Raw genomic sequence first — 22,785 nt, 5'->3', positions numbered from 1 at the left:
TGTCCCTGATCATTTGTGTTTTGAGTAAAAATTCTGATCAAACTGATCTATGAACCAACAGAAATTATTGGAAATTGTACAACATCAGGGTTTATCAACTTCTATTTTCCCTACCCCTAGCCTTTCTGATGTTTAAGACTCTATTTCCAAGTTGTTTGTCACTAAAATTTGATCAGTGGTTTGCTAGTGAGATTTGATGGACAGGATGATAGCACTGTTGGAAATATACCAAGAGATGCCTTGAAATATATGAAAGGACAGGATCCTAGACTGAAACTGCCTCACTTGTTTTCTTTTTTAATTTCTATGAAGGTGTCTTAACTTTCATTTTATATTCCTTTAAGAGCTGAGCTCTTTCAGGGACATGTCTTGCAAGTACAAACTTTTATTCCACTAAAGCGTACAGTAAAGTGAAAACACTTCAAATTGCCCTGTTTGTGTTAATATAAGCTGTTATGAGATGCAGTTGTGTTAGCAAGGCAAAGGGTAAAAATAAAGAATACTGATTGGGGGGCCACAGCCATGCAATCAAAGCCCCTTCTTTTTTGCATGTGGTTTGACATCACATACACACAGGGAATGGGGGGGCTTTGATTATGCTGCCAAATGACTCTTTTTTAAAACCTCTATTCTGCAAAGCTAGTTTATAATCCAAAAACTGGATCTTAGGTGACAACCATATATTTCTCCTTACAACTAACTGAACAAACAAGAAACAGGAAAAGGTTGCATGTCTTGGGGCAGAGAAATGGAGCTTCTGTTGTTCGCTTCAGTACATCAATTCATCCGTTTTTCAGATACCATCAGAATAGCTGGTCCTACTACAGGTTTGAGGTGCTTCAGGCATCACTTGTTGGGGTGTTATTCAGGGACAGCAAACTTCATTATTTAGTTTTGCTACCATGGGGAGAATGTCTTCATTTAGATCTTTAGCCTTAATTTCTCTTCTTCTTGATATCTTTCAGCTGGAAGGAATAGTCTTAAAAACCCAGCCAGTTCAGATAAAAAAAGTACCTGTGTACATCTATACATTTCATAATTATTTTTTCCAAGCAGTTTCAGAATGCTTTAGCACATATGGTTTTTATTTGTTTTACAGAGTTTTCCCACTCACCACTCAGTTTAGGGTGGCATACATCATAAACGTAAATCATCAACCCTGCTCACTGTTACCTGCCCAACAACTCATTTTAAAGGCCATTGGTCCATTTTTCAGAACTGTCTTTCTCCGACTGCCTCCTTCCAGTTGTGCCAGAACCATCCCACTCCCATCATTTGTAAACGGCACTGAGAGCGACCAGTAGAGAAAAGCGGTTCCAGGGAATCACAGAGCATCACAACTGTTGCTACACATCTTCAAATCACACCTGGGAAACTCTTCAGTTTTAAATGGAATTTAAAATAGCTACTGAAAAGAAGTGGAGACTAGTGTGCAGTTATATGTCCCTTGAGAACAGGTCTGTCCTGCTAGCCCACCATAATACATATTTACAGAACCTCTAGTCCTGATTTAGGCACAAAGTCAGCTGCGTGACCTTGGGCCAGTCCTCTCTTTTCTCAGCGCTAGGAAGCAGGCAAAGGTAAACCACTTCTGAAATCTTGCCAAAAAACTCTGAAGGAACTTGTTCAAGCAGTTGCCAGGAGAGGGGAGAGAGAGAGAGGAGAGGGGAGAGAGAGAGAGAGAAAGAGAGAGAGAGAGAGATTGATTGATTCAAATAATTTAACAACCGGTTCTCTGCCCTAATGATTTCTTCCAACAACCAGTTCACCAAACTGCTCAGAAAGTTAAAAACCAGTTCTCCCAAGTGGTGCGAAGGGTGGGAGGCATCCACACCTACATGTACTAGGAATTATTAGTTGGGATTTTTGGGAACTGAAACCCATGCACATCTTGATGTCTTCACATTAGAGACTGCTGTGCTCAGCAGCTTGAGAACAGGCAGTGATGCTTCTATTATTTTATTTAGGTTTATCTGAATGGCTCCGTGGCACAGATCTACAGCACGATGCCCACTGGTCAGAATTCTCCTGTCAACTCAGATATGCTACTCGATACCAGTGGGGCCTACCTGTATGTGATGACAGCTTCACAGGTGATCCATCAGCTTGTTACTGTTTCCCATCTGTTTGTCAGGCAGGAAATTCTGAACTATATCTGGGCTTAAGAAAACCTGTTGTGGGACCTTTGTTGTTTTCTTTTTCTGCCTGGGAGTATTTTTTATATTAAAAAAAAAGTATGTGAAAAACACAGCATAGGTTGCTGTGTGTATATTTTCCATTAGCTCAGAGGTAAATTATTTCCCTTTATTAGATTATTGTATTATAGGGTTGATCCGTGCCTTTGGCAACCAACATGTCTCCATAATTCTTTTTTGTTTTTGATTTATACTCCAGCTTAACACAGGCAACTATACCAGAAACTTTTCTCCAGATCAGTCCCATCCAAATTAGAAGCTGCTCCTTTTATCCCTTACCCTTAGCCCATTTCTTTGTTAAATCTTTCATCTGCCTTTATAACTCTTGAAATTCTGCCAAAATAAACGGGCAAGCCTTGTATTTAGAAAAGATTTGCCATTTATATAGTCTGGTAGAAAACTTGATGCAAGTCAGGTAGATTCTCCTGCTTGTGTCTGAGGTAAAAGTACAACTTGAATAACTTTTCCTATCCACATAAATGCAATCAGTAATAATGTATTGTTCACTCTAACTCAGGTGTCCAAGATCCCAGTCTCAGAATGCCCTAATTTCAAAGACTGTACCTCATGCCTGCATGCTGAAGACCCCTTTTGTGGCTGGTGTGTCCTACAGAGCAGGTGGGCCTCTGATGAGAGAGTATATAATATGAAGAGGGGTTGTTTTAAAGGAAGAGACGGATTCTGACAGGGTTGTACAATGCCATGTTCTATTGCTAACTGAACCATGGTCTATTAAATTCAATCCAATTGCCTGGATGCACTCAACACACTGGAATCATAAATCAACTACGCTGGCTGGGTTTACAGAATGCACAGAATAAATAGCCAGTCTTATTTTAGCCTAGCATGTTGTACAAACCCAGCTTCTTTCTCTTCATCTCTAATATGATTGGCAGGTGTACCCGGAAATTGGAATGTGAACGCCATGAGCTGGCCAATCACTGGCTCTGGAGTTATGGAGATGAGAGCCAGTGCTTGAGAGTGGAACAAATTTTACCAGCCAATCAGAGTCGAGAAACACAGACAGAGGTGCGTGAAACAGCAGGAAACTGAGAAGTGGATTTATTATGATTGAGCAACTGATCTATCCATCATCCTATAAATATTTGCACATGTGAAATGAAACTCTTTGCATTGCTTGGACTAATGGAAAAAGGCTGTTTTCTCCCATATGCCCCACCTTGCCACCTATCCAAGGTGTTATTCTTAAGAGGGATAATGCATGAATTACAGTATCTCGCTCAAATTTATAAAATGCTTTGTCTTCCAAAGATGTAATGTTGAAGTGTTAAATCACATTTAAACCAAAGACCTAATTTTGCCTTGTATTCCAATAAAATATGTGTGTTTCCTGTCCTACTCAGATCTCCTTGATGGTCCCCAATCTCCCTGCACTGGGTGAAGGAGAGTATTACCACTGTGCATTCGGGACCCAAGAAAGCCAGGCCCAGCTGCAAGATTCTTGGATCCGTTGCTTATCACCTATTCCTGAGCAGGTGCCACCTATCCAAGAAGGCAAAGGTAAGCATGGGGCTTGTGTGTGGCTCCTATACTGAGTGCATTACATTCTGATGCTATTTAATAAGGGAAGTTTTACCAGAAGTCCTACAGATGCAGTGGAGCTATATGTCATTTTAATTTAAATAATTTCTCTATCAATTAGAATAGAAGCAACTTTAGCCGATCAAATCCTGCTTTTATTATTATTATTATTATTATTATTATTATTATTATTATTATTATTATTATTATTATTATTATTATTATTATTATTATTATTATTATTATTATTGCATCAACAGAATTGTATCACAGCGGCCAGTTGTTTCGCCGGATTTGGTATTGATTACTAGTCGGGCCCCACCCAGGGGCCTAAGACGTCGTAACGTATTTTTGCAATATGTGTGCGGATCCAAGCAGTATTATTATTATTATTATTATTATTATTATTATTATTATTATTATTATTATTATTATTATTATTATTTATAAACCGCTCCCTCTCCCCGAAGGGACTCGGGGCTACATCGCCAGTGAGGGTACTAGAGCAGGCAAACCTATTTTTTCTTATGATATGGTGTCTTGACTGATCATGAGTCCCCAAAACTGGTGTATAAATAAAATATAGAGTAAAAAATGAGCATCAAACCTTTCTCAAATCAAGCCCCTATGTTGATAGTTGACTTTCTTCAACATTTGCAATCAGGTCATTGTTAAAATCACAGCAGCTCTTTGAAAAGTTGCAGCCTTGGTTATTGCTTTCTGGTCATCCACATTAGGATAATGAAATACTTTTATTTAAGGAATGAAATTTCCTTCTTCTTCTCATAAGCAATGATTTCATTTACATGATAATTTACTCAGAGTGTTTGCTCTGAGAGCTGTAGTAAAATTAGCGTGTGCAAAGTATTTGCCTGCCTTACTCAGATGGTACAATGGGAGTAGCTTTTAGTGCCAGTAGCAAAATGGGAGTGTGGTGGCTAAGAGGTTAAAGACACTGAGCTTGTAAGCTGGAAAGCAGACAGCCTGAGTTCAAGACCTTGAGTGCTACATGGCAGGATGAGTTCCTATTACTTGCCCCAGCTCCTGCCTACCTAGCAGTTTAAGTAGATTAATAGGTATCACTTTGGTGGGAAGGTAACAGTGTTCATGCAGTTTGGCACATAGTCATGCTAGCCAGATGACCACAGAAAATCTCTTGGGGACAAAACTGGTTCCCTTGACTAAGAAATGGAGATGAGTACTCCCCCTCGAGTCAAACACCACTGGACAAGGAAAATCTTTACCTTTACCAATAGCAAAGCATTCTCTGTTGTCTAAGAAGACCATTGTATGGTACTCAAACTACCAGTGTTATTATTTTGCCTATTCTTGCAAACTGTGCATATAGAGATAAACCCTTGTAGCCCACCTGTGACCTCTCATAAAGACCTAACAAACTTACAAATGTTTCCAAGGTTTTAACACTTAACAAGAGCAATTCTGATCCTGGTTCTGGTTCCTAGTCTGAGTAGGTCCTTCAGAAGTAAGATTAAGGCTTAGATCTCGCTGAGATTCTATCCTTGCCCATAGTTGTTCCCCTTTGGCTAGAACCTGTTTGATCACTTGCCCATCATTTCATATTTTTAAAAAATCCAGATCAAGCACTACCAAGTCAGGTACAAACTTGCTACTCTGGTTTCCCTGTCATGTTGGTTTTCTGTCCAGAGGGACTTCCATGTATGGTGGACCTGCCCAATGTGTCAGTCATAACCTGCAGTGGGAAGTGGCACAGCCCTCTCATTTGTTCGTTTGTTTATTTATTTATTTATATCCTACTTTGATGGGTGGCTGTACATATGTGCATATTCTGTATTCAAGGTTTCAACAGCCTGTTTGTGTTACCTTTGCTGTCCATCTTCAAGGTTGCACGTCAAGCTATCTTTGTTGGTTTGGAAGTTACGAAAAACCAAAAAAGTGCTGTTAACGAGCTATATTATAATATAATAAATGTATTTGCATAATATGGTTATGTAGTATACAGTAGGCTATAACAAATGTAATTTTCAGAAAAGTCCTTTAGCGCAAGGGAAGATATTTCAAGAAGATAAGAAGGCTTGTTTGTATAAGTGTTGTGTGGGCATGTGTGACAAATTCTCTCTTGCTGGCTACTTGGATGGGGGGAAATTGACTTCAGGTACCTCTCCTTTCTCTTCCTCAGACCATGTGACTGTGACGTTAGCTCTGATGTTCCAGGATGTTGTCATAACCTCTCTGGGATTTTCCTTCTACGACTGTAATGCCGTGAGCCAACTCGCTGATTCCACCCCGTGAGCGAATGTTGAGTGGGGCTGGAGGTAGGGTGGGGGGGGGGGTGGCAAAAGCTGCAGGTTGATGACTAGCAAGAGGCCTTAGATTAAAGCAGCATCGTATCTGTTCTTGCATTAAAATTTTGGATTTCTTCACATGAAAAGTGGAATCCTAATATTTTCTTCTAAAGTGTGCAGATTATGCAGGTACATCTATATTTCTCATTTTTCATAATTTATCCTGGTGACAAAAATATAATGTGCATACACAGACACACCTTAGAAGGCGAAACCTTCCCCTCTCATCAGTATCAACTTCTTCAGCTACTTCTGGGTCAAAGGTTCAATCTTTGGATTACTTTGCTGCTTGTTCTAAATATGAGAACCCTACATATTTAAGAGAAAGACAGATAGGAAGTTCTTCTCCGTAGGCTGAGTTTTTTTAAGAGAGTAACCTCCCTATTTCTTTATAACTCAGTGGGGTGTTGAAAAGGTTTAGGAGATTGAAATTCTGACCACCAACAGGATATGTTTCCTAGAAGTGAACAGAATATTACCAAAGTTGCTATGGGGATAGTGGTTGACAAGAGAAAAATCAGGTTAAAAATGGGCTGGATTAATCTCTGTTTGGAATGCTGCTGATTTCTCCATGCTAAGCCTCCTTCCCTCTTCTTCCCAGGCACATAACCCAGAGCAGAGCTATGGTTAAGGCAGTGTTTCTCAACCTTGGCAAGTTGAAAATGCTAGCTGGGGAATTCTGGGAGTTGAATCCACACATCTTCAAATTGGTATGGTTGAGAAACCCTAAGTTAAGGGCTTGGAAAGAATTCCAGAAGCCACGCTTTCCTTACCTTGCTGATCTCACATAATCTTAGTTAAAGGTAGTTTTTCTTTGACCCTTCTTTCTCCAATAGATGTGGAACATGTGTAGATAGCCCCTGGATGTGCCACTGGTGCCCATCCAGTCATCGCTGTGTCTCCGAAGGGCCCTGCCCAAATACAGAGGGGCTTGTCTACAACCACAAGGTGAGCAACAAACACTTCGGAGCATGGGCCTCCTAGCTTTCCAGAACAAATGGGCAGGAAAGAACAGGAAGCCTGAAGCTGCACCTAATCTGCCCGTTTCTCCTAGGCATTGGCTGAAGAACCCCGGGGTCGAGCTGCCTGTCCCAGTGTGGGAGGGGATGGAGAAATCCCCCTGATTCCTGTCAATGTGGAAATGCCAATAAATCTGGTGGCCTGGAATCTACACTTAGTGATTAGCCAGGTAAATCAGAGTCCTCAAAAGAGGTGTGGAGGTGAACACGGGAGGCTCTGAGAAAGTCCTTTGCTTTGGGATAACTACGTCAGATGCAACGTGAAATATGCTAATGCCTTCTCCCCTTAAAGAATTCTGAATATTGGAAGGGTGTCAGTGACTCCTAGGAATGTGAGATTAAAGGTGGGCTAACTTTGGGTACAAAATTGGGAAGAACAGGTGATGCGTACAGAGCCCTATTGTACCCTCCCTCCATCCCTTAGGATCCAGCAACAACCTTCTGTGTATTGGAAGTGGAAGGAGTCCCGATTTTTGTTCCAGCATCCCTGGAAGAAAGGGATGAGGGAGCATCCCATCATGTGAGGTGTCAGTCACAAACATATCGCTACACCCAAGCCCTCCCAGAACTGCGTGTGCCTCTCTATATCATAATGGGGGATAACCAACGCCTTGACAGCCATGAAGATTTATATGGTAAGGGAATCGGCTTTTTGTTTTGTGATGTGTACAGATCTCTGATTTAAGGGAATCTTTGCCTTTGATTCTAAAAAAAGGAGAAATAGGCTTCTACCTTCTATGGATTCAAAATCTTTTCTGAATCTTTGTGATCAGTGCATTATTAAAAAGTGGTGGAATTATTTGAAAAATTCAAGATTGTGTTGGAAGAATTTTAATCAGGTTGCCAGCAATTGTCACTGTCGGTTGTGGTGCCCATTTGCTTATTCATTTTGAACAAAGCTTTGGAAATAAATAAGATTGGAGTAAAAAAAATTAAAATCATCCTTTTTGATCAATTCTTTTAATTTTAGTATGCTACACTAGTTAACAGAACAAAAAGTATAGATACAATTTTAATAGCAATAGCCATAGCACTTAAGACTTACGTATCACTTCAGTGCTTTACAGCCCTCTCTAAGTGGTTTTACAGAGTCAGCATATTGCCTCCAACAATCTGGGTCCTCTTTTACTGAGCTAAGAAGGATGGAAGAATGAGTCAACCTTGAGCCAGTGAGAATCGAACTGCAGTCAGCAGAAGTAGCCTGCAACACTGCATTCTAATCACTGCGCCACCACTGCTTTTAACCATATTTTAACAATATAACATAGCTTCAGAATTTCTCAACTGATCATTTTGAAATTATCTTTTGTTTTAATGCAGATTAACAAAGATCTAGATAAATAGTATAGAAAGGCCAGTCAGACTGGGACTGCATTAATAAATGCATATAAAGAAGAATTAAAGGAGTCTATAAGAGAACAGATTAGTTACAGTGGTCTAAAGAGCTGTCATATAGAAAAGTTGTCTTGTTGCAGCTGAAAGCAGAACAAATATGGCCACCTTTCAGGGATGGTTAGCGGGTCCCTGCATTGGGAAGAGGGTTGGATTAGATCTGTGATGGCAAACCTATGGCACATGCGCCTCTCTCTGCAGGCCCACCAGCCGTCGCCCAAGTTCCGGCACACCTCCTGCCAGACAGCTGGTCTTCAGGTCTCTGCTGCCTCTGCGCAGGGGGAAGAGCACATGCAGGGGATGTGTGCACACATGCATGGGAGGGGCATGCGCAAGGGGCTCTCACGTTGCATTTTGGGGCCTTGTATAGCACCCCTGTGCCCCGGTTTGGCTTCCAGGTTGGTGGAGGGCTTCCAGGCCCAAAAAGGTTAGCCATCACTGGATTAGAAGTTCAATATCTTCTCTTCCAATTCATGTATTCTTATACTTCTAAGACACTTTCAGGGTTTTCTCTTTCCTGTCATATTAAATGCTGCAAAATGAAAAAATCTTTTATTAGACTAAAAAGATCTGAAAATATGGGTTACAGAACTGCTGAAAAATTAGTCTGTGTCTAGAGTTTCAATGATCCATTTAATGAAAAAGTTGTAATTGTTACATATTTTTCCTCTATTAGCCACATGTCACTTTCAGCTATACAAACGTCTTTCTCCTTACGAATATACACAAGGCTTCTCCCCATTGCTTGTGCAATGCCCTTTCTTATTTTGAATTTGTTTATTCATGATGTTATGTTGATATTCTTGGTTTTTTTTAAAAAAAATTTAAAAAGAAAGCTGGGCAGGGAAAGGAAGACAGAGGTTGGTGATTATGGTTTGGGTTTCACTCAAGAGCCTTTCCCAAAATACCAAATGGCCGTATTGTGCAGGACAGAATGCATAATCCAAAAGAAACAAATATTTGTTATCTCTTTTTAAAAAAATGCATAATTCATGGAAGCTTAAAATCTAGTGCAAAATACTTTTTAAGCTTGGATTTTCCCAACTTTCAGGATGCCCATCAATGTCTTGCTGTTCTGAAAATCCTGTCGCTTTGCACTAGCTTATCTTCCCTGGATAGCAATCAAATTTGTCTGCCATAGAGAAGGCAGCCTTAAGCAGGACAATGTTAAACTACTGTAGTGTTCACCTCTTGTCTTTTTGCCTCCCCTCAGTGACTTTGTACAACTGTTCTGTTGACCGTTCGGACTGCAGTCGCTGCAAAGCGGCCCCCCAGCATTTCCACTGTGTCTGGTGTCAGCTGGAAAAGGAGACCGGCTGTGTCTATGAGAACTCCTGTCCATCCAAACTTGGTGTTGCTACTTGCCCATCGCCTGTCATCTACTCGGTGAGAAGCAACATCACTGGGCCCTTAGTCTCCCTGCCTAATTGTTCTACATGCATTTTTTCTTTAAATAAGAAGGAATATGAGGATTTTCCCCTGAAACCTCAGATCTCGATTTACCACCTTAGTCTTGCCACAGACACACATACCTACCACACTTTCAGTAATTCACTAAATAGAGAGAGATAAAGCTCTTCCATGGTAAGCCAACTATCTCAATCCAGTTACTTTTCAATTCCATTGGGAGTTCTAACCTCAGAGTATAGGAGACCTGCTTGATTGTAACAGTAGTGCTCATATTTCTGTCTTTTGTTGTTTTAACAGAATTTGAAGAAAGCAGCTAGTTTACAGCTGTGATGCCATAATGCCATATAATCCTGTTTCCTAGATATCTCCACTCACTGGACCTTTGGAAGGAGAAATGGCTCTCACTGTGATAGGATCCAACCTGGGTCACCGCTTTGAAGATGTGGCAAGAAGTGTGCTTGTAGCTGGGCTGCCGTGTGTTCCTGACCCAACTCAGTACATTGTTTCCACTCGGTAAGGGCCACTCCCCACACGCTGCCAGTTCTTTGAAACCAAAGCAGTGAGCATTTGGTTTAGAGTTGCCTAGAAATATGATCTTTAAGGAAATTGGCAGGAATTAGTTTGACTAGCATTGCTTCGCTTATCAAGCCTGAATCAGTTTATATGAGCTGATGATGATGAGTTGAGTGTGCCATCTTCTTATCAGATATTAAAAGTAAACACAGTGCATTCAGAAAGTATCCAGACCCCTCCTCTTTTGTCAATTTTGTTATACTGCAGCCTGAATTTCACAGTTGTTGAAATTCAATTTTTTCTCACTCAGTACCCCCATAAAGTGGAAATAGAATTTTAGAAATGTCTGTAAATGCACTGAGTTAAAATGTGAATTGCTTGTTTTTTTTGCTTTAGCACAGGGTCACCAACCTTTTCGACCTCAGGGACCACTAAATTCATAATTTTAAATCCAGCGGACCACTAATATGATTTTTTTTAAAAAAGATAAATAATATTTAGTACAATATAAAAAATGCAAATAATTTTTCTGCAGACCACAGACCATTGGTTGGTGACCACTGCTTTAGCATATTGGTTGAATCTAATTATAACATTTTGTAAAGAAGATATTTATGGCTTAGCATGATACATGATCAATAGCATATTATTTCACAAACTATAAACAAATCACAATTTTGAACAAGATTTGATTAATAGCATATTATTTCACAAACTATAAACTATAAACAAATCACAATTTTGAACAAGATATAAAACTAATCCATGATTTGTTGTTTTGATGATACCAATCTACTATGTTTCAAGAATTTGCCTCAGCCTGGTATAAAGTTGTCTTTCATCTGATAAAGTTCTTTCCTGCATTTAGATTCGGTAACCAATCAATTTCTTGGATACCAATAACTTCTAATATTAAAGAAATAGTATGTCTCTGGAGTAGGATCCTTCATTTTTTTTCTACCTGCACCTTCAGTACTTAACACTGTCTTTTTCCAATGAAAAAGCTTCACACACAACCTTTCCATAGGCGAATACAGCATTAAGCTACTGTATGTAATTGGCATAGCATTCATTCTCAGGTGGCCATTAACATTCCCATCAAATAAAGGGCTGAGGAAAGCCAGAATGCCAAGCTGAATCTATAGCTAAGCTGAACCCCAGAGCTTTTGTCCAAAACCAATCAAAAACAGGAGCTGAAAACTCCTCCTATTTCTGATTCTGTACTTTATTGTTTTTAGGTAATAAAACGTGTTTTGAAAAGGGGTTCTCATGAGAGCCTGCACCCTTTTTCATTCTTTAAAAATGCAGTCCTGCTGTGAAATTCTGCAGGCTTTCTCATAATAGGGCCCTCCTGCTGTTCTCCACAGGATTGTGTGTAATGTGCCCCCTGGAAAACGAGGCTTATCTGGCCCTGTTCAGGTCACCATTGGAGATCGCCCCCCAGGGATTTCCAAGAACCACTTCACCTACCAGGTCAGTGTCTGACAGAGGAGTGGGGAGAGGAGACAATGGACATTCAGAGTTTGTTCTAAGGAAGCTTGAGAACTGGGTATAAGGATGGGCTGAACCAGGCACATTTGTTTGCAATGTGCCCGTGTCATGGTTATCTGGGGCCTGTGTGAGGGAAGACAAGCCAGATGCTGTGAATACCACCAACACTGCCTATCAGCCCTCACAGTTGCTTCCATTCTCAGGATCCGACCCTGCTCGATCTACACCCAGGCCTTGGTCCCATGGCTGGAGGAACCCGAATAACCATCTCTGGCGAAGACCTCCTAACTGGTCCTGAGATTACTGTCAGCGTGGGCAACCTGCCCTGTATTCTGTGAGTCAAATGACTTCTTTTCATCTTCTCTCCCTCCCCTCCCTGTATTTCCTCATTATCCTCTCCAAGTCCTCATATCACCTCTTTACTTTCCATCCCAACAGTGAGGAACCTGTGGAGCCCAGAGCCATTGTGTGCCGCACCAGTGCCAGCTTGAAATCCCAGTCGGTAACTGTTCAAGCCAAGTATGGCGTGGCGCTGCGTGAATTGCTGGAGAAGCGCTTCCTTTATACACCTAATCCACAGCTTACTGGGGCCTTCCCATCTACAAGCTTCCATGGGTAAAAGCCTGAGGGGGTCATTTTATCTGGCCCATGTTAATACTGTACAAGCTGGCATGTTGCAAAACAATTGCTTGGCAGGCTTTTTTTTAAACAAGAGGATACATGGTTGTATATTAGCAGCTCCTAAAAGCATCTAAAAGCATCTCTGCCTTCTTTGGTGAGAAGGGAGACCTAGGGATTGTTTCTTCATAACCATATGCTCTGTGTGCGTGCATATACATACACTAATTTCCTTTTTAACTTTTGTAATATGTGGGTTTGTTTATGCTGTACGCCGCCCTGAGTCCTTTGGAAGAAGGGCGGCATATAAATCCAATAAACAAACAAACGAACAAACAAACACACACACACACACACACACACACATCTCATGCTGTTCCCCTTTGCACAGAAAAAGATTAAGACAAACTAAGAGAAAGAAATTAAAGGCATGAAATAAGAAAATATAGCCTGCTTAACCCCAACACCGTTCCCTATATCTTTCCATCGTTTTGATCCTTGCCTCCACCTTGTTTGTATAGTACATCATATATGTGGGTGGGTGGGTGACTGCACCTTTGTGTGCCATGGTTTTCAAACAGTCTTGATTCCTGGTGACTGCCTGGATTTGTCCCTGCAGTATTCCTGGCAAGGCTTTTTGGAATTGGTTTGCCCTTGCCTCCTTTCTAGGACTAAAAAATAGTGACTGGCTCAAGGTTACCTAGCAGGTTTAATATGCCTAAGGCAGGTCTAGAACCTCCAGAAGCTACTTAGGACATTGGCGTTATGTCCATTGCATCACTCCAGTGGTTGATTTCCATTATGACCGACTGGAGGGATGCTGCAGCCCTCCCGCCTATCTCCTCCCACACCCCTCCTACCTTGGGCCTGCTTCCCACTTCTTTGGGCCCCACACCTTCCTCAACCCATGTCATCCATCACGCAATTACCTTTCAGAGATCTTTAGAACTCGAGGAAGTTAGGAAGGAGGGCAGGTCCCTCCAGTGCTAGGCCATATGGTGTGATCCTGGAAGCAGCCCCCATTTTCTGAGCAGTTGCATTGAATTGTGGCTGCTTGGAAAATGGCGGCCACTTCCAGGATTGTATCACGTGGCTCAGCAATGGAGCAACTTGCTTTGCTTCTCTAATGTGAGCTCCACAACACTCCACAATATTCTGCAAATAGGGGAAAGTCTAGGTTTTAAGGGAGAGAAAGAAGTGGGACCAAGTTGGTTTTTCGGGGTGGAACTCCGATGTGAAGCCACAGTAAGGAAGAAAGGGGGGAGTTGTTTGAGAGAGCAAGAGAGTTTTGGACAATGAAGGCAGGGGGGGTGCAAGGAAGTTTCAGGAGTTGGGAGCAAACGTTCTCAAAGTTAAGCCTGAGTTCATCTGTTCAGGCTTCCATCCCAAGTTTGTTCACATGATGGCTATGTCAGACCAATGGGTGGTGGATGATTAAGACACATATCTTTGTGGATGCTGATGTTCCTCAGGGGCGGAAGGATCATCCAGGTGGAAGGGACTAATTTGGATGTGGTGCAACAACCCCTCATCAAAGCCATCTTGGAGCGAGAGAAGGTGCCCGCAGGCAAAAGCATTCGGAAGAAAAGATCTTGTGATTCTTTGCACGGCCCTCATGCCCCACTGTCCTCAGCTTCCTCAAGGCCCTGTGTTGAGGTGGGCGATCTGTTGGAGGTGAGTACAGGAAAGAGAAGGGAGAAAGTCATGACTTCGTTGGAAGCTCCAGGTCAGGAACGATTCCCCTGCCATCTTCTAACCATTTTTTTTGTATCTTCACAGTGCTGGGAACCTTGCTGTGCTAATTCATCCGCTCTCCTACTTTGTCCATCGCCAGCGGTGCCATCCAATGCTCACTTCCACCACCTTGTTTTTGAGCTGGACGGATTCCATGTTTCTTTTAGCAATGCCAGCGGAGGCCAAGAATTCTCCTACAAACCTAATCCCCACCTGCGGTGGCCTGGTCGGGAATCCAGTGGCCGCCCCTTTAGTCTTAAACCTGGCAATGTCCTGGATATAGAGGTGAGGGTGGGTTAGGGGAAGCAGATCCAGGAATGGGGGAAGGTGGGAGGGAGCTTGATATGATGTTTGAATCCTTCTTGTTTTTCAGCACGATGACGCTTAGTAGAACTTCTTTATTAGCACTTCTGAAACCTCAGTCTTTTCTTCCTTTTTATCTTGATTCATTACAAGTATAATAGTTAACAAAATTACACGTAACTGCATTGCACTGTATGGATTCTCATATCATAGACCTTCTGGTCGTATTATCAGAAGACAGTAATATATGGTTTATAACCTTAAATCGCCACTTTTGGATATATATATATCATCATATATCACTGGTGATGATAGGTAGGGAGTCCTGCCATAGAAAATATCATATGTCTTGGGAGTCTGGAGGGAGGGAGGGAGGGAGGGAGGGAGGGAGGGAGGGAGGGAGGGAGGGAGGGAGAGAGAGAGAGAGAGAGAGAGAGAGAGAGAGAGAGATGCAGATATGGCTTAGACACAGCATGGCCTCCAACTTGGTGGAAAGGGGATCATAATGAAGTAACTGTAATTTTTGAATGTTGATTGCACCTGTGACTTTTGTGTGTGTGTCCCTCTTTAGGGAGAAGGTCTGAACCTCGGCATCAGCAAGAACGAAGTGAGGGCCTTCATAGGCAACAGTGTTTGCACCGTGAAGACTCTGACGCTTACCCATTTGTACTGTGAGCCCCCTCTGCAACCACCACAGCCGCTTAATACGTCCTCTGTGTTGCCTGAGTTTATAGTGAGTTCAAAAGTGGATGGGTTTGGAAATATTGTAGGAACATCACACCATTCCCCACTCACTCACCACACACGTTGTTTCTGGCCTCTCACTTAGACCTTTGCTGATGTTTCCATATAGTAGGAAAAACTCTTCCTTTCTGAAAGTCTTTTGAAAATAGAATAGAATAGCAGAGTTGGAAGGGACCTTGGAGGTCTTCTAGTCCAACCCCCTGCCTAGGCAGGAAACCGTATACTGTTTCAGACAAATGGCTATCCAACATCTTCTTAAAGACTTCCAGTGTTGGGGCATTCACAACTTCTGGAGGCAAGCTGTTCCACTGATTAATTGTTCTAACTGTCAGGAAGTTTCTCCTCAGTTCTAACTTGCTTCTCTCCTTGATTAGTTTCCACCCATTGCTTCTTGTTCTACCCTCAGGTGCCTTGGAAAATAGTTTGACTCTCTCTTCTTTGAGGCAACCTCTGAGATATTGGAACACTGCTATCATCTCTCCCCTAGTCCTTCTTTCTCTTAAGCTAGACATACCTAGTTCCTGCAACCGTTCTTCATATGTTTTAGTCTCCAGTCCCCTAATCATCTTTGTTGCTCTTCTCTGCACTCTTTCTAGAGTCTCCACATCTTTTCTACATCGTGGCGACCAAAACTGAATGCAAGATTCCAAGTGTGTTTGTTTGTTTGTTTATTGGATTTATTGGATTTCCACTGTGGCCTTACCAAGGCATTATAAAGTGGTATTAGTTATCACAATTTTAAAAAATCTATATAATCCCAGATGTTGTCAGATGCAATTCTCCCTTGCAAGCAACAGGATTTTCTTTGGAGTGAATAGCATGATCACACCTTTAGAAAAATAATTTGCATAATGACAAATTATCTGATTGCACAGTTTCAATTCAGTTTCCCATTCCACCCATAAAGCAGAAGAAAGGTTTGCACAATACAATTGTTTTGGTTTTATGGCTCTTTTAATAACTTCCTTCCTGCTCCTTTAGTGGCACAGCAGAGAATTTTGAGGAAGAAGTAGCTTTTCAAATGGTCAACCCATGTAATGTAGTGATATCTTTGGAGATGAACATCAGTTATTTAACTTTCTATGCATCCCTAGTGCAAGTATAAAGAATAAAATAACTAACAAATTAATATATGTGGGTTTGAAACGTTCCTCTTTCCCAAAAGGTTTTGATTGATATTTGGGATTAGAACTGGGAAACCACCAGTACGGAAATTGATTGTATAACTCATATACTTACATAATTAGTCCCATCCCATACAGGATCAGTGCATAACCTGCGCATTTTTATTTTATTGTTTTATTCTTCCATTATTTTTAAGTAGCTGCCCCTCACACAAACGTGACTGTGGGGGATGTATAATAAAAAAGAAGCCATAAAATGAGCAACATTAAAAACATTTCACAACTTTTAAAAAATCAATACTATTAATCAATGCTACTAGGAGAAAGCATATTCAGTGTAGTTATAGGCAAGGTAACCATTGCACCAATTCTGCATTTCTTTGATATTCTCAAAGCTGTTGACAGAGTCACATTTTGTCTCCTGAAGGTTACCAGGGATGGGGCCAGTCTTACCTCGGAGGGAAATAATGTTCAACAGGGCAAAGGTCTTGGCAGAAAAGGCCTATCTCTTGGAATCCGCCACATATAACTCCTTGACACATCGGACCCACACTATAACTCTTCTGAGACAGGCACATATAACTGGGGAGAGGCTGTCCCTCAAATAATCAGCCCCCATGTCATGAACAGCTTTAAAGGACATCACCACCACCTTGAGTTGGGTTCAGAAGCAAACAATAACGAATGCAGCTTGCATAACGGAAGTGTAACATGTGCCATTTTAGAGACACACATAGCTGCTCATGCCACTGCATTTTGCACCAAGGTGAAGCTTCTGTATTTTCTCCAATGGAAGCCCCATGTAGAGCCCATTACAGAAATTCACTTGGTAGATGACCAAAGCATGGGGGACCATGACCGTGGTTCAGCAATGAAGAAGAGTAATCCCGAAATTGCTTTGCTCAAAGGTTGGTTGCAACAATTCCCTCACGGTTATCAATCACCCATTTAAATAGCAATAGCACTTAGACTTACATACTGCTTCACAGTGCTTTACAGCCCTCTCTAAGTGGTTTACAGAGTCAGCATATTGCACCCCAACAATCTCGGTCCTCATTTTACCCACCTTGGAAGAACAAAAGGCTGAATCAACCTTGAGCCTGGTGAGATTTGAACTGCCAAATTGCAGTCAGAAGTAGCCTGCAGTACTGCACTCCAACCACTGTGCCACCATGGCTCTTAAAATGATATGGAACTCATTATAATTGCCTCTATCTTGACAACATCAGTCATATGGAACTAGAATACTTTTGTAGTGATGTGGTAGATACCAGTATGTCTGATAAAGGTGCAGTATTTGAATTTTTGTTCTTGAGTTTTGTTCCCCATTATTTCCTACTCATACTGAGTAGGGATTTCATCAGCTTCTCTTATGCAAGTGCATCAGATGTGCTCCTGATATTCATAGAAGAAAGGAAAAGTGGATGCAGTTAGGCCAGAAAAGGAGCTATCAACCCATCCACCCTTTATTTGTGTTTCCTATCTTTAGTTAGTATAAATTAGTATTAGTGGTATAATTGGATCAAAGTATCCATATTCATATGTTCTAAATCGTGCATCACAGCCCCATTAGAAAGTTGTGACCTACCTGTGAATGAATAGCCAGATCCTGCAATACCACAACAGAAATAAAAGAAGCCGGTCCAGTTCAATACTGAAGTGAGAGGAGGTGGTGTTATGGTTTAGTTGCTTAAATTTACAAACTCTTGCCTTATGCAAATAGTGATATGCCCAAGTCCCCCTTCTTGCTGTTTTACTGGTACACTGAATCCCCAGATCCTAATTGGACTAATACTGGAAATTCTCTAATTCTTACTCATTCCTACTGTCAGTAGTTGTTAGGAATAGCAGGCAATTAAATATTCATTGATTGATTTCTTATTTCTGTGCATAAATGTAAGCTTTCCAGTGTGGCTCAATGAAGAAATTCAGTTCATCAGCCTTCCTTAGTGATCTTAGATGGGCACCATTAGGACAGCTATCTCCAGTCTGCTTGCCCTCAGGTGCATGGACCTCAGTTCCTAGCTTCCCTGTTGCTTAGAAATCATAGGAGGTGAAGCCCCCAGATCATCCAGACTCATTCAGGATCTCCTTGTATTAGTTCTCGTAAGAGACTTCTGCTTCAACACATTATTTAATCCTTATAATAGCACAAAACTACACACTTCATTGCAACAGACAACTATGTGTATATGTGTCGGATTAATCTTGTATGATGTCTTCTTGCAGGTACAGATGGGAAACCTGCGTCTGGATCTTGGTCGTGTCCGCTATGATACAGAACCGCCGTCTAGTTTTCCCCCACAAGCCCAAATTGGGCTGGGTGTAGGGGCAGCGGTGCTGGTGGTTATAGTCCTGCTTCTCATTTTAATGTACAGGTAAACATGGCAGTGATTCTGAAGGTGTGATATGCAGGCTGGGAAGCAACACTGTTTTCTTCCACCAGCCTTTATTCGTGTGAAACTTGGTTAATCTCTCTTCCTTGGTCTCTTGACAGGCGGAAGAGTAAGCAAGCCTTGCGTGATTATAAGAAAGTCCTGGTGCAGCTTGAGAACATGGAGAGCAGTGTTGGAGACCAATGCCGCAAGGAGTTCACTGGTATGGAATGGGAATGGTGTTAACTTTCCCCCAACCGGACATGCCCCCTAGGTTGAACTACTAGATTACTGCTCCCATCATTTGCAGCCAACAGAGCAGATGGTTGTGCAAACTGGAGATGATGAATATGTACTAAAACAAATTTATTTATTTATTTATTTATATTTAATGCTTCTAGACCGCCCCCTCTCCCGAAAGGGACTCGGGGCGGTGTACAGTTCATACAAAATATAACAGAATACAATAAAAAAGTTAAATATGTACTTTAATGTACTTTAAATGTGCAAGAATACCTGAACAGGGAAGGTTGGATTAATTAATCTGGAGGAAAGAGGATTTTGAATGAGGGAAAGAAGGCAGGTATGATGTGAGAAAAGAGCTGTCTGGTCCTCATGTATCAAACAGCAATCGTTTGAAGCGCTGAACGAGAGGCACTTACAGCCTGTCCTTGTACCGATGGCTCTTGCAGTATCCTTGTGGGCATGTGATGACAATTTGGAAACTTCCCTGACAAGCAAAGTCTATGGGGAAGCCAGCAGGAAGGCACAGGCTGTGGTCACGTGAGGTTTTCACTTAATGATCCACACGGTCCTTGTTTAATGACAGCAACTGAAATTGCCAAAGCTGACACTGATAAGTGGCACAGGGATGGGCTTCAAAAATGTTAGCGAGGGGTTCTCTGCCCGGTTGCTGAGTGGGCGTGGGCATGGTGGGCATGGCCTAGTTGGCCTCCTGCACCTTGATGGGGAGTGTTTTTGCCCTCCTCGGGCTCCAGAGGCTTTCCTCAAACCTCCTGGAAGGTGAAAATGGCCTCCCCAGGCTCCAGAGGCCCTCTGGAGGCCAGAAACGGGCCCATTTCCGGCCTTCCTGAATGTCCGGTAGGCCCGTTTTTCGCCCTACCCCCCAGCCTCTGCGCACGCCGCGTACTTGCCTACATCCAAAATGGGCTGCGGGAGGGGCGGGTTAGGCGGGGCCAGCCAGAAGTGGGATTTGAGGGTTTTCCGAACTTCACAGAATCTTAGCTAGAGGTTCTCCCGAACCCCTGCGATTCCCCAGCAGTGAATCCCTGCAGTGGCATCATCACATGGTTTTTCAACTTGTAACCACATCATTTAATGATATATTTTCCAGTCCCAAATAGCATTGGTAAGCAAGGACTTCCTGCAAACTCTAACAGGCTGCAGTCTAGACTTCTTTGAAATGTGGTCCTCTTACCAGTTGCCCTCTCTAAATATCTAGTTATTTAGATATTTAGGGAAAGCCTTAGTTTATGAATATGGAGGATTCTATTTCGGAGTAGGGAATTAGCACACATACTGTTAAATTAAGTGAGAGTTTATACAGGAATCGCTGTGATAGCATAACTAAGTCTTCATCTGAAGCAGAAAAGGTGACAGTGCTTGCTTGAACCGCAAGTGGCTCCAGGTGTGACAGCCCAGAAAAGATGTGGCTTTTTTTTTAAAGAGGTCCCTGCAGGTAAGCAAGCACCTCCACCCTGGATCCAAAGAACCTTCCTGGCTTCCAAGCAAAGACCAAGCACTTCTATTGATCACCTTGTGAGAGAAGTCGGCAGCATGAAAGTTCAATAAATTAATAAATAGATAACTCCCGGAGATGATCATTGAATTGATTACCAATGGAATGGCTTTGTTTTCCTGCCAAATTACAAATCCTTGGATATTGCACCTAAGAGACATTGTTTGCTCTAGTGCGGAGAATTCTACAGAGTTTGGAAGAAGCAGAGTGTTGGAGGGTGGAAGTGGGTGGAAGAAGGAGAGGGAAACTATTGGATTCTTCATTTCTATATCCTTTTTTGAGCATGTGCATTGCCCTTGCTGTGAAGAAAGGAGAGCAGGCAGAGCTTTTGAGAAACAGGCACTGTGCAATGCAGTGCTCTAAAAGTTGTCCTAATTATGAATGATCCTTGTCTCTATGATTACAAAGAGAGGCTTTGCAATTCCTGCTTAATTTTGGGGGGAGCTAGGCTGTTGTCAAAAAGGGTTAGGGTTAGCACAGGTAAGGAGTGGAGGGAGAAAAATGAAAGGCGGTTTAGAAGTGGGACAGCATTTACTATTGTGAAATATCCTTTTTGTTCTTCTTTAACCTTTTGTCCTCCTTCCCTTCTGTCCCAATTTCTGATCACCACTCCTTTCCTCGCTTTAGATCTCATGACTGAAATGACTGACTTGAGTGGGGAGCTGGAAGGCTCCGGAATCCCTTTCCTCGACTACAACACCTATGCTCAGCGTGTCTTCTTCCCGGCTCAGGGGGATGTGCCTCTGAGACGCGTGCTGGACCTGCCCGAGGGTCGTCGAGCCACCGTGGAGCAGGGCCTGGGACAATTCTCCAATCTGTTGAACAGCAAAGTCTTCCTGCTGACGGTGAGCATGCTGGGGAAAATGGGGACGTAGATTCTGGAAAGCAGCTGAAGGACAGAATAGATTCTCTGCCCCGATGGAAGCGGGATGGGTTTGGAAATTGGCTGTAAGTGGAAAGTCTCTCAATGTGAGAACAAAGACAAATAGCAGGAAGCAAAGCTCCTACATGAACACCTCTACTGTACCATTCAGTATTGACATAAGGAGAGAACATGGCAAAGCTGTACACTGATAGGAAGGGACTCTAGTCTTGGTCAGTGATGGCTAACCTTTTTGTCGCTGCGTGCTGAAAGCATAAGCGTGCAACAGCGCACACCCATAATGCAATGTGTGTGCCCCGTGTGCGCCCTGCCCCCGTGCACACGTGCGTGACCCACTCTCCCTGCTGCTGTGCATGTGCACATGACCTCCACACATGTGCCCCTGACACACGCATGTGACCCATCATGCGCCTTACACAGAGACCTGAAAACCAGCTGGCCGGCGGGAGGCACATATGCATGCATGGTGGAGCTGAGCTGGGGCAACAGCTCATGTGCCTGCAGAGGGCTCTGTGTGCCACCTGTGGCACACGTGCCATAGAGTCCTCCATCATGGGTCTAGGTGGTCATTTGGTATCTCCTAGATCAGGGCTGTCAAACTGGCAGCCCATGGGCCGGATGCGTCATGTGCAGGCCATGCCTGCCCCAACTCTGTAAAGGGAAAAAAAACAGAGTTGGGGCCTACACATGACGCATCCGGTTTGACATCCGGTTGATACCTGTGTCCTAGATTCATCTGTAGGGAATGTCTACCTGTATTCTCCTCTGCTGCATCAATAGCTGATGGTTTAAACTTCAGGTTTTGAGTGGTGTTTCCATCCTTGGGCAGAGGCTTCTGCAGAGTCAGATGCTTTCATCCAAATGGTGAAAGTAGTCTTGCCCAATTGCAGCACAAGTTCTTTTGCCCCTTTTGTGCATGAAGGAAATTCCACAAAGCAGATAGAGGAGGGATGGAAACTTCAGCAGGACACTCCCATAATCATTTGCCCCCTTCTTGACCCTCAGAAAAACCTCTGCCCTTGGGGCAGAAGAGGCGTCTTCTGAGCCGTAGCATCAGGGCTGATCCTACTCTCTCCATGCTATTTGCAGTTAATCCGGACGCTGGAGGCTCAACCTACCTTCTCTCAACGAGACCGATGTCATGCAGCATCGCTTCTCTCTTTGGCTCTCCATGGGCGGCTGGAGTACTTGACGGACATCATGCAGACCCTGCTGAGTGATTTGGCTGCCCACTGTGTTGCCCGCAATCCTAAGCTCATGCTCCGCAGGTAGGCCCTGGAGCAATTACGCATAGATGCAATGTGTATTTGTATATGTATTTATTAGTTTGTCAAATATATACAAGATAGCAGGTATAAA

At 42.6% G+C, this 22,785-nt stretch overlaps 1 protein-coding gene across 5 annotated transcripts in view; it reads left to right on the top strand.

Annotated features, from left to right (window-relative positions):
• The window catches only part of PLXNB3 (plexin B3), a 62,202-nt gene that overhangs the window by 22,116 nt on the left and 17,301 nt on the right, over positions 1-22,785 (top strand). For all 5 annotated transcript variants that reach the window (XM_081953049.1, XM_081953048.1, XM_081953050.1 and 2 more), the window contains 20 exons: positions 1,968-2,093; positions 2,713-2,813; positions 3,092-3,224; positions 3,560-3,716; positions 5,896-6,004; positions 6,898-7,009; positions 7,116-7,250; positions 7,505-7,715; positions 9,686-9,858; positions 10,244-10,395; positions 11,763-11,868; positions 12,090-12,220; positions 12,325-12,501; positions 13,977-14,178; positions 14,284-14,523; positions 15,113-15,274; positions 18,639-18,787; positions 18,907-19,007; positions 21,171-21,388; positions 22,516-22,694. In XM_081953049.1, coding sequence (XP_081809175.1) covers positions 1,968-2,093; positions 2,713-2,813; positions 3,092-3,224; positions 3,560-3,716; positions 5,896-6,004; positions 6,898-7,009; positions 7,116-7,250; positions 7,505-7,715; positions 9,686-9,858; positions 10,244-10,395; positions 11,763-11,868; positions 12,090-12,220; positions 12,325-12,501; positions 13,977-14,178; positions 14,284-14,523; positions 15,113-15,274; positions 18,639-18,787; positions 18,907-19,007; positions 21,171-21,388; positions 22,516-22,694 — 3,074 coding nt within the window. The remainder of the gene's footprint in view (positions 1-1,967; positions 2,094-2,712; positions 2,814-3,091; positions 3,225-3,559; positions 3,717-5,895; positions 6,005-6,897; positions 7,010-7,115; positions 7,251-7,504; positions 7,716-9,685; positions 9,859-10,243; positions 10,396-11,762; positions 11,869-12,089; positions 12,221-12,324; positions 12,502-13,976; positions 14,179-14,283; positions 14,524-15,112; positions 15,275-18,638; positions 18,788-18,906; positions 19,008-21,170; positions 21,389-22,515; positions 22,695-22,785) is intronic.

This window comes from Natrix helvetica (assembly GCF_964273705.1).
Source record: "Natrix helvetica genome assembly, chromosome: 1".
Classification (NCBI taxonomy): Eukaryota; Metazoa; Chordata; class Lepidosauria; order Squamata; family Natricidae; genus Natrix; species Natrix helvetica.
This window is presented reverse-complemented; position numbering and strand designations above follow the sequence as displayed.